Source organism: Amblyomma mixtum, chromosome 3, assembly GCF_055824585.1.
Source record: "Amblyomma mixtum isolate Tamu chromosome 3, ASM5582458v1, whole genome shotgun sequence".
Taxonomy (NCBI): domain Eukaryota; kingdom Metazoa; phylum Arthropoda; class Arachnida; order Ixodida; family Ixodidae; genus Amblyomma; species Amblyomma mixtum.
The window spans coordinates 58,528,604-58,540,032 of record NC_143014.1 but is presented as its reverse complement, the minus strand read 5'-3'; the positions used below and the strand labels follow the sequence as shown (position 1 = coordinate 58,540,032).

General features: G+C 49.9%; 1 protein-coding gene across 1 annotated transcript; it reads left to right on the top strand.

The window, feature by feature from the left end:
- On the top strand, window positions 1-10,479 carry ringer (tubulin polymerization-promoting protein ringmaker). The gene is made up of 4 exons (XM_089579321.1): window positions 1-723; window positions 2,893-3,110; window positions 5,592-5,724; window positions 8,963-10,479. The coding sequence occupies exons 1-4, from the start codon at window positions 400-402 to the stop codon at window positions 9,143-9,145; spliced, it is 858 nt and encodes a 285-aa protein (XP_089435447.1). The 5' UTR covers window positions 1-399; the 3' UTR covers window positions 9,146-10,479.
- Window positions 10,480-11,429: the final 950 nt, after the last annotated feature.

Sequence of the window (11,429 nt, the reverse complement as noted above, 5' to 3'; positions counted from 1 at the left end):
CAAGAAGGAAGCGGAAAGCGAGGCGACGCGAAGACGCACGACACGACCGCGAAAGGCGTGCTGTAGAAGGGAGAGCGGAGGGGGGAGGTTCGTTTTGAACCTTCAAGTGTGAAAAACGCGTTTGCATACATCGCACGGCCACGCGTCTTCATAGACGGCGATACGGACGATAGGGGGCTCAGTGGCTGGGTGGCCCTCCGCCGACGCGCCGCGTGCCTTTCTCGACGAGTGGCCCGCGGGTGGACGATCAGCTCGTGCGTGGAGACAGCGAGCGACCCAGGGCGGCGTCTATTGCGCGCGCTGCGAGTGTCCGAAGCGGCCAGTGCGCAGCTGGGCCGCCGTCCCCGCAGCTGGCTAGGGCAGACTCTCTGGGCCTCCGGGTCGCTGACGGGTCAAGCGATGAGCAAGCTGCGCAAGAGCGACGCGGTGGCCGGCAGGCGTGACTCGCGTCGCATGCAAGTGCTCATGGTTGAGGACTTCGACGTGCCGCCGCAGTCGGCTGAAGAAGACAACCGTCGCCGGGAGGCGGACAACGGCGCCTCGGACTCGGACGTCGAGAACTGCTCGGACGTGGCTGACGAGCGGCCCTGCAGGTCCAGCATCGACGACGACGTGCACTGGCCCCTGGGCGTGCTCCAGGAACAGTTCCAGATCCTCCAGGAGCGCATCGTGGATGAAGTGCGGAGGGTGATGAGGGAAGAGTTCTACGAGATGCGCATGTCCGTGAGTATAAGTGTATGAATGCAGGCGCAACTGCTCCTTGGAACCGGGCAGTCTGCTCAGAAGTCTTGGGACCAAGCACGGACAAATGCCGATCGTGGGCTTCACCGCCCGAAGAAGTCACAAGAGTCGTCGTAACCGCCTCCAGCGTCTTGTAAAGTAAATTCGAGTATCGACGCTGCAACGGAAATGATGAGCTTAAGCGACTGTAAAAGTTGTCACAAGGCACTGGGCTGAAACGAATTCGACAACGCGAATAGAACATATTTTCAGCCATCACGTTTGAATATCCGAGTCAACGTGAACGCACGTGCCCACTTTTTATAAATAACGTTAGGATATCTCGTCAGTTTTACATATTATAAAGGAAATTGTGTAAGCAAGAAAAAAAAAGTAGCAGGTATCAAGTGTTTGCTTTGTCAGCGGCGCGAACAACGCCTGACCAATATGATATATGCATATACGTGCTCTTTCCAGCACCCACCGCGAGCGCCATTTTTGTAGGCACCATGCAAACGTGATAACCTGATTATCTTGCGTATCCTGTCGTCCGCAGGCGGCAGAATTTAAGATTGCAAGAAAGGCTAAACGCCCCCCCCCCCCCCCTTTTTTTTTTGCACATTACATCCGCGTGCCCTTTATGCCCAAACCTGCGTGTACAGATATCGTTGCCATAGTATGCATAATGATTGGGCAAGAGCAGCCGTCATGGGCGATCCACTGCTTAACAAACTACTGTCAGTAAAATGCAAAGTTTCAAAGTAAACGCTCGCTGGACGTCGATGGAGATGGGCACTGACCACGCTCGCATCTGCACTTCCATAAAGCGTTTTCTTTCAATATTCTCGTCGCACAACGACTGCGCGCGAAGAATCCTCGCGTGCGTAATCCCATCTGCTTGTTACGAACTTGTATTACGTACCGCTTGGAAGAAACTTCAAGCACGAATAAAGCAATTATTGAAGCAAGGCCACATTCGGCATACTCTAATGCAGGCCGTACTCCGCCTTGCCTGCCTCCGATGACAGTGCAAAGTGCGCTTTAGAGACTGTTTTTCTTGCTCATCTACTCGTCTGAACACGTCACCGCAGAGTGAATGCGTGTTCAGTTTAGGCTGTTCAAAACAGACAAGAAATGGTGCCTTTGTGCGCGGGCCTGACGAATAACGCCTATTGTTCCTTGTGCGCTCAATGACGTCTAGTATGACGTCTGTGGAAAAAGAATTTTGCTATTAACCGTCTTCAAACAACGCGGTGTAGAGAAAGGGGGCCATGACCTTGGGTCATTGTCCAACGGTGAGAGGGATGAGTGATAGCGAGAATCGTGGCCCCAATGTCGCGCCACCTTGCGAGTCTAAAGTCCTGAAAAAGGCGTGCTTTCGTCTTGCTGTGTATGGGGATTCGCAAATCGCGAGAAATCTAAAAACTAGCTCAGCAGCAAGTTACAACAGTCTATGAAAGTATTATTCTTAGCAATGAAAACATCCAATTGAGAGACACTCCTATGGGCTTTATAGCCGGTACTGACGGCGAGAGGACCCTCAGACTTCTGTGCAAAAGGCTGTGCCATGAGGTCGGAAGTGAGGTCGCTGTGTACCAACGTTAACTGCGTCTCGCCAGTGTTTATCTAACCCAAACTAGACAGTTGGGATAGTTAGTGCGCATTCGTGGTCCAGAATTGTCAAGAAGACAAAGAAGGGACAAAGAAAACGAAGACGCGTTTGCGTGAGCTCGGTTCATTTTTTTTTTTGGCACCCTTCGACCATGAGTGCTTCTTACCTTGCGGGGCGTCGATCGTCGGGGGCACAGCCCACATTGGTAAGTGTGACAACCTAGTCAATGGCACACCGCCTTACCGTAACCTCTGAAAAAGAGAGTCGCTTAATAATTAAGCGGGAAAAGGCTGGCATGAACTGGGGCACGTACAACGGGAAGGAACTGGGACAGGAACTGGGAAAGGGACCAGCATGGTGAAGTTTTGAGCGAGTCAGTTGTCAGTTCCTAGCGCGTTTTGTCTCGCGATGTCCTTCCGGCACGCCAGCGAAGCGGAGCCGATATTCCGGAGTCACGCCGGGCGGTGGCCACGCCCGCGGCCGGTCGCGTTCGTGTTGCCGCGCGTACGCCCGGTGGACGAGCGCATCGTTCAAACGGCTCCTCCTCGTTGGGTGCGCAGATGGCGACGCCGCCGGAATCGCCCGCGCCGGGCTCGCCGGTGCCGCCGACCTCGTTCGACGGCCAGTTCAAGGCGTTCGCCAAGTTCGGCGACAGCAAAAGCACCGGTGACGCCATAACGCTCTCCAACAGTGACAAGTGGTTCAAGCAGGCCAAGGTCATCGACGGCAAGAAGATCACCACCACCGACACCGGCATCTACTTCAAGCAGGTCGCCAAGTGAGTGGCAGTATTCCGGCAAAACGTGAGCCGAGACCTGCGCAGGTTCAGACGAGATGTTTTCTTGAAAAGGCGGCAGTGCTGGTCGCGCGTGCCTGAAGCTGCAGTTGGTATCGCGGCCGATTCGCTTGCGATACATAATGAAGGAGCCGCTGTACCCGTGGCGGCGGGTGTTACGGTGATGTGGCCGAGCCACAACATTAGCCTAGTTTCTTGCAGCATTTTAAAATGCCACCATCGTTGATACGTTTTGGCAAGCTCATTTCTTAAAGGGACTATGAAACCCAGTATGAAGGGAGCCCAGATTGCCTTTCACAGCAGTAAGAAAGGAAAATTTCCCTACAAATAGAGCCTTGTTTAGTGAGTAAGAGTTACGGAAATGTCAGTTAATATACTGGCGACTCATGGAGCATTTTCCCGCACTACGCAGGATGACGATTTTAGGACGAGCAATTTGGCTTAGCGTTGTAAACAGTGAGAAGTAACAAAGCGCTAAAAGCACGTAAACGACGAAAAAACAAGTCGCTAGTAGTGTTGCCACAGTTAGCTGGATTAATGATGGCGCGCGGATTCGTGACGCAGCGACTGATGTCAAGGATTCCACCTCTATAGCGCAAAATGCAAATTAACTTAATGAATTTCAAATTCCTTGGCTAACTTGAACGACTGAACAAACGGGCAGAAAATTCCGAGTGCCACAAATATGCATTTACACTTTTGAAATAGTCCTCGGGAGTTGAGCTTATAGTTCCTAGAAAGTAGGTCGAACTAGCACACAAAATACCCGCAGTCTTTCGGTGTTCTACAGACTTCCTTGAAGCAGGCAGTCTAGAATTTATCTCGATGGCTGTAGTGTTAGCTTCGACATTTTAAATTTGCTGTGCAGAATAAAGGCAATTGCGAGTTGGCTTTACCCAAAATCTGTCACAGATAGCGACACGGTATAGAACTAGCGGCAAGGCCAGAACTTTTTTCGGTTCGAGCAGACAATTTTTCGTCTCGTGAGGGAAGGGTTTGGAGGGTAATCTGCTTGCTTTCTATTTTACTGGACCGGCCGCTTTTGAGGGGAAAGTAGTGGAGACTTCCGCCCGCACACCCTCTCCATGGATGCGTCCCTGGTTAGAACCGTGGATTTCGCCAAAGCGACAACGATTACCAAAACTGCTGTTTCACTTGGTCCGTTACTCAAAGTCGGTTGCCGACTTGCCGTTCAGTGGCCTTGGATATGAGCGACTTATAAACGTAATGCTGCCGACATAACGGGACAAAACAGCTGTCTTGTTCTTTTGTATACAGCCGGGTTTTCGGCGAAACAACCGCTGCTTTGTCAACAACAAAACAGTAACCTGCGAGAATGGAGTGTAATAAGGTGCATTTAGCCGAAATAATACGCTCTGGCGAGAGGAATGAAACGCCTACCTTTCGCCATCAAGGTTGAAGGAGGGATAGCAGCCCGTCCCTCTCCAATATGAATGCTCATATCCCGAGGTTCACCCGAACCGCGTGACCATAGGCGGCACGTTATCGAGAGCGGGCAACATTGTCTTCGGGCAGCAGGTGGCGATTTTGGTCACGACATACTACGACGCCGACGGTATCGTAATTTGCCCCAGAGATGGTTTATACAGACGTCATTGTATAAGCGGCAACACTCTGTCCCTTTGAAAAGCATACGTCTGAAACTGCACGCCTGTCTGAAGACAGGCGTGTGTATTGATGACGTGGATTCTTTTCGGTTTCTGAAACTTATAGATGCGTGAAGGTGCCGCTGGCCAGAGCTCTCGACCGCTCGAAAATACGAGCGTGCTCGTAGAAAAACCTGAGAGTGGGGGTCACTGAACAGTATACCGGGGATGGTAGATGGTTCAGTTGCAGTGTTTCAGCAGGTTTCTGTGCAACAAAAATTCACAGTGAGACCTAATTGCATTATGTGCTAGCCGTCGCGGTGGCTCCGTGGTTGTAGTGTCCGGCTGCTGACCCGAAAGACGCGGGATCGATCCCGGTTGCGGCGGTCGCATTTCGATGGAGGGGAAATGCAAGAGGCCCGTGTACTGTGCGATGACAGTGCACTTTAAAGAACCCCAGCCGTCGAGATTATCCGGAGGTCGCCACTACGGCGTCGCTCAGAGCCAGAGTCGCTTTGGGACGTTAAACCCCATGGAACGAAAAACGAAACGCAATTTATATCACCCCTCGGTCCAACTATCACGGTGGTTGCCTCTATCAAAGGAACTATGTGAAAGAGCGTGCCGATTGCACGTGGACGAAGGGAAGCTTTGCTTTGAATGTGTGCGCTATAAAATTGGGGGAAATATATCGGTAGGAATACGCGTACTCTGCAGTCACGTGTGAGAGACGTAGTGTGGCTACGTCTCGTCGTTGTCCCCACTGTACGTGCTCGCTGAAAGTGCTTTCCGCAGTGACCTGCGCGCTGACCTGTGCTCCTCTTTGCACGCCGACCGCCCTGGTCACCGGGGGCAGGACGAAGAAGGCGCTGAACCTGAAAGAGTACCAGCAGTTCCTGGAGGTGATAGGAAAAAACAAGAAGGTTGAGGTGGAAGAAATCAAGGACAAGCTGAGCACCTGTGGCCTTCCAGCCACCACGCGCACCACGGTGAGAACAGCGTGCACACTACCCCCCCTCCCTATCCCCGTGGCGTCCGAGCTTCGCCCCCTGTAGCGTATGCACGCCTGCTAGACCGGCCAGCGAAGTGCGTCCGCAGCTGCATGTTCCGATAAAATCGCGCCTCCGAATAAAAAGTAACATCCTAGGCAGAAAAAACAAAAACAACTGCAGGTGGGAAAGCACGATAGTTTCTGAAGTTTAAATTTTTTTTGCGTAAGGGCCTGTCCTTAATTTTGTCTCACTACTATTACGCAACGCGACGGAAGTTCGGGCTGCAGTGTCAGTTGATCGGGGGACGGATTCGCACAGTGGCTTGCGAGTAAGCAGTGACCCGTGGCTAGTTGGCGCCCCCGCTCTGCTTAGTCGAGGTGGTGAGCGACATGAGAGCTAAGGCGATCACCATGCAAACTGTTCTGACGTGCTAACACGCTTGCGATCTCTGCTATCGATTGATGATCTTACGCCTGACACGTGCATATTGCGCTGGTGAAATTGAAAGCGAAACATTCCTCTCATAACTGATATTTGACGCAAATTACTGAGCTGATTTGTAGAATTAAGAAGTTCATCGTAAAACGATGCGAAAAGCTAAATAGAGACAGCTATTTAACTTCAATGTATTCAGCAGGTGCCCTTCGGCTGGCAAAAATTTCATTAGGGAAGAAAAGCAAAAGAAGAGACGACAGCGTGAAGGAATGGTAGCTGTGAGGTTTGAACCTAAACGTGGAACTTTAAAAAAAGGTAAGGAAAATCGACGTGTCACCACTATGCACGCGAACTGGGGAAGACAAGGGCGTTGCCCTGTCAAATCCGTACGACAGTGACTACCTGGCGCGTAACAATACGAAGTGTGTCATAGCCTTGACGGTGTTAACTGAAGCACAGCATCAGACGCGAAACATCTGCAATAGTAACCGTTCTGGAGTTGCATGCGTAGTCTGAACTGCAGTAGAAGGGACAGTTTGCCGTAGTCCAATTGATGCTTAGGAATGAGGCTCTTTTTCTTTTTTAGTGAAGCTCGTTCATATATCACGCCAGGCTTTAAAAAAAAAAAAAGTTGTGACGACTGATTAGCGCAACTTGTCCAAATTCGTTAAATACTTTTTAGAAAGTTCGGACAGCTGCTACTGTTGCACGCAGTTCACTGCATCAGTAAATGCCACTCATTTATACGAAATCCAGTCTTCTGTTCTGCAGCGCGTGAGGACCGCCGCGTACACACCGGTGGCCTGGTTCTTGGGTTTTCTGAGCTGAAATGCTTGGAAAATGGGACTCTGACCCCATCTTGAGTAGACCAATTAAAACACCTTGAGCCATGACGCTCTTTGGCTTCAGCTGCCGTTGCGCCATTAAAAACACTCACCATCGTCGCATGACGCCAAAGCCGCTCCAGACCACAACAAATATGGCCTATTTCTGCCGGCTCTTTGCTGCAGCTAATCAAATTGCGCTAAACCACTTGCTCCTGAGTTTGCGAAGCGTCTGTAGGATGTTTCGCCTAACTTTTGCCAAGCCTTAAAAAAACTACAATGCGCTGTGCAAACTTTCTAATTGAGCAGGGTTGTAAGCAGTCGTCTTGACCAAGTCAGCATAGCTTTTCAGTGTGCCTGATTTGCTAACTAACCGGGATAAATTATCTTATTCTTCCAATGTTTAGGGGAATCCTCCAAGGTGGAGTATATTTGTAATAAGGGAGTCATTATTAGCAGCCACAAAAGCGCAGCCATACTATAGGGCTGCAATGAAAAGCTTTAATGTGTAGCTGTTTGGCTGCGTTTGGGCGGATGCTAACGAGTAATTACTCCCTTAATGAATTAGCTTACTTTGTACAATTAACTTCATCTCAAAATTTTCAGTGTGAAACGTAGAGAATGCTGAGAAATGCTTATTGCAAGAAAAGGAATCACCCTGAATATACTAGGATGAAAACAACTAAAGTGGACATTTCTCTACATATGCTCTACAACATTTTAATTAAAAGGTTTAAGCTAAAGTTGACCATAGAAAAGTAAGCTATTGTATCTTTGTTAATTAGCGAATCAGGCCAATTTAATATGCTGAACTGGTCAAGATGACCGTTTGCAACCGTGCACAAGTCGGAATCTTCGTACAGTGTAATGTCGGTTTTTTTTTTTTTTTTTTAAGCTCGGAACAAGTTGGCTGAGACGCCCTGTATAAGGTGATCAGCTGTGTCTTCTGGTCAAAAACACGTAAAGACGGGGAGAAATGGGCATGCTGCCGAGTGTGTTTCAAGAAAGAGGTGACAAAGCTCAGGTTTGGAAAAAGAACGTTCTCATTAGATCTGAGTAATATAGACTGTCAATTTCATCGTCATTGTTAGAGACTGGTTGATTAAGTTCTGCGCTTTCGGTGGTTTCTCGATATATGCTGTCCTTGCTCCTACATGAAGCTCATCTAGCCGTACTAACAAACAGGTCTTTTATTTGCTGTTTTGACACGTTCGCAGTTAACAGGCCTCAAAATCTGCCACTCTTATTCGCAAAACTGGCAGCACGCAAGAAGGTCGGATATTTTGAGTCATTTTTTCCTTATTTTCATGCACTTAGAGTAATATCCTCTGCGTGTCGCCTTCACATCACTGCAAGACTAGAATATAAGAAACAATAGTTGAAAGGTGCCTGCAGTCCACGGCAAGCGCGTCTCAGACGTCGAAAGGCTCTGTGGAGGGCTTCGTCACGGAACGACGAAGTCGCGATGTTGTTCGTCTCCACGTGATTTGCATTTCAGTTCGCTACGGCGCAGCATGTGGTTACACTAGGTTTCCGTTTTTTTTTTGTTTCTATAAGGGCGTTTTTCGACACGCACGTGGCGCCCTGTTCAATCGACGATAGGGGTTGCTGTGTCGCCTCAAGGCATGCCTCGACGATTATGGCCGGAATAAATAAAGCTTACAGTTTGGCTAGTTACTAGGGGTGTCGTATGTCGTGCGGTAGCAGCGAAGCTAAAGACCGAGCACAGGAAGAGCACACTGACAGGAGGCGTACCGTCTGTTGCAAACGTTTACAGCCCACCGCGCCGTTTATTTCTATGGCGCGGTAAACTTTTGCAACAGACTGTACATGCGGGCGTTGAAACGCAGCTATTGTCTAGTGGGAACGTGTTCCTGTGTCCAGTCTTCACTTTTGCTTCCGCCATGCCACATACTGGACGCTCAACCTCACGAGTATCGGCCATCCTCACGAGACTTGTGTGCCATCCCTCGCAGCCGGTAGCGACTGGCGGCGCCGTGGCTCGGCTAACGGACCACACCAAGTACACGGGCACCCACAAGCAACGCTTCGACGAGGCCGGCAAGGGCCGGGGCAAGGAGGGCCGCCAGGACGTCGCCGCGGACTCCGGCTACGTGAGCGGCTACAAGGACGAGGGCAACTACAACAAGACCCACTGAAGGCGTCCGCCAGGCTTCGCGGAGGGCCAGGGCCACATGCGTCGCCCGTCCGCTTGTCCACAAGCCTGCTCGCGCGCCTCTCGCATCACGCGCCCTGTCCGGCGACGCACACGATGCCCTTTCGCTTCTTTTATTTTTGTTTGTCTTGAAACTGTGATTCACGCTTATTGGGCCTCAGCAGTTCGGTGCAGGGATCAGCGTAGCGCTCACTGCAGGCATCGGCTGACAAGAAACCCGCGTCTTGCCCGGAAAGGTTACCGAGGGGCGCATTTCCTCAAAAAGCGGTTGAAGTGATACGACAAAGTTGCGCCGATGCACTCGGCGTAAGCACAGAAGCCAGACTGAACGCGGAATGCGCTGGTAAAGGTCACAGGCTTATGAGGTGCCACAAGCTACACTTTACGCTTCAGTAGTTCTTCGACCTATCCGAGCGACAGATAACTTTCTTTGGTTAAGCGACTTCGTACTCTCTTTGGGGAAATGTAGGCCCGAGAACTACTCCGCAGCTTTTGTCCGGCGCACGACTGTCAGCTGAAGTAAAAAAGAAACGCTTTCAGCACAAAGCACTTGATGTGCTGATGTCCGCATCATCGTCTCCTTCCCCAAGCAGTGGATGGAGCCACTGCCCCGTGTCTGCTTGCTGTGTCGCTATCGCTAAATTCTGCGAGCAGACGCCTGCCAATGCTTGCAGCCTGTGGTCTCACTTTCTGGAAGGTCGCGAGTTAGGTTAAGGAAAGTTAGTAAGCAAGTATGTACACCAGGCTGTTCGCTGAAATAGCTGATGATTTGAACGAAGGAAGCATTCCTGAATCGCTAGAGAAACAGACTGTCGATACAAAGCACCTTTTTGATACTTAAGCGTTTTCTGCGCTATTAGAAAAGCATCAGCCATTTTGCTATGCGCATTCTTGCAGTAAACCTCTCTTGTTGCCAAACTGAGCCACGCCCTGTAGACGCTATCGGCAAGACAAAAAAAAAAAATGGGATGCAACTGTTTGGGGCGTGGGTTAAGCGTGCTTCCTTCCATAACTGCCTATCTGCAATTTCAGAAAGTGGGAACCTATAGCGTTCAATCTGAGTCTCGTTCATTCGTTGACAGCTGTTTATGGTGTCAATGTTTCTCTCGGTAGCAGGCTGTTGCACAGGACGGGTTAGCATCATTTTTTTCTGTACATCACAACTACGCTAAGTCGGGCTTACACGGTGACACCAGACATAAGATTTTTATACGAAGCTCTTACAACCGACGTACATCCCCATTCGGTGTTTCTTCAAGCTGTGCAATTTTGTTGTTGTCGCTGTAGTGTTCAATAAAAAGTGAAGTGTATCGTGCATTAACCTGTCTCTAAATGTATCATAGTTGTGGTACGGGGCGCGAACAAGCAAACTGATTTGCCAAATACTTCTTCCTTTTCAGTGTGAATCACGCAATTTAATCTATATGCATATGCGTGACTCTGAACATCGCAAAACTACGTCACAATTCCCGTATTTTTTACATATTTATTTTTGTGTGTGTATGTGTGTGTGTGTGCGTGTAAATGCGTGCGCAGTGAGGAAGAATATCGATAAAGGCTGATAAGCGGCCCCTGCACCTAATTATTATTCTCCGAGGACCGATGTTCCACTTTTGTCCGGAATCCGGTTTTCGAAGCGCCAGCAAGCCAGCAGAGCTGGACAGTGATAGCAACAGTGTGCCTGCGCGTATGCAGCCTTCACGCCAGCGCACCATGGTGAGCTAGTAGCTGAGTGCCGGCCTTTAAAGCCTGAATCGGGAAGGAAACTTGGGCGTGTCTCATGCTTGGAACAGCATGCAGTACAGCAGGCACCTTATTGGAAGGCGAAGAAAATATGCACACGCTTCGAAAAGCCGGGCGCAAACTTTTCTATTACGGAAAGAAATACGCTTTACAGACACGTCCTTCTAACACAGTCGAGCCCACTTATAACTGTGCAGTTACAACAAACGCTCGCTTATTACAAAGGAGGGTGGAACTGCCGTGAAAATATGTATTACGGCTATAACGCTGCGTCTCAGATGTAACGAACAATCATGGCAGCATTATTCGCTTGTAACTAACGGGGAGGCGGCGTAAACTTGCCCCCGCAGTCGAAAAACGCGCACTGCCAGCAGCATAATGACCGAAAAGCGGCTTCCAGCTCCCGTGATATCCCACCCCTCACCCTCTAAGAAAGTGTCGACCCCCCCCCCCCAAAAAAAAAAAAAACACACACACACACAAAAACGGTGACACCGATAGGCTGCAAGTTCAATTTCTGCGTG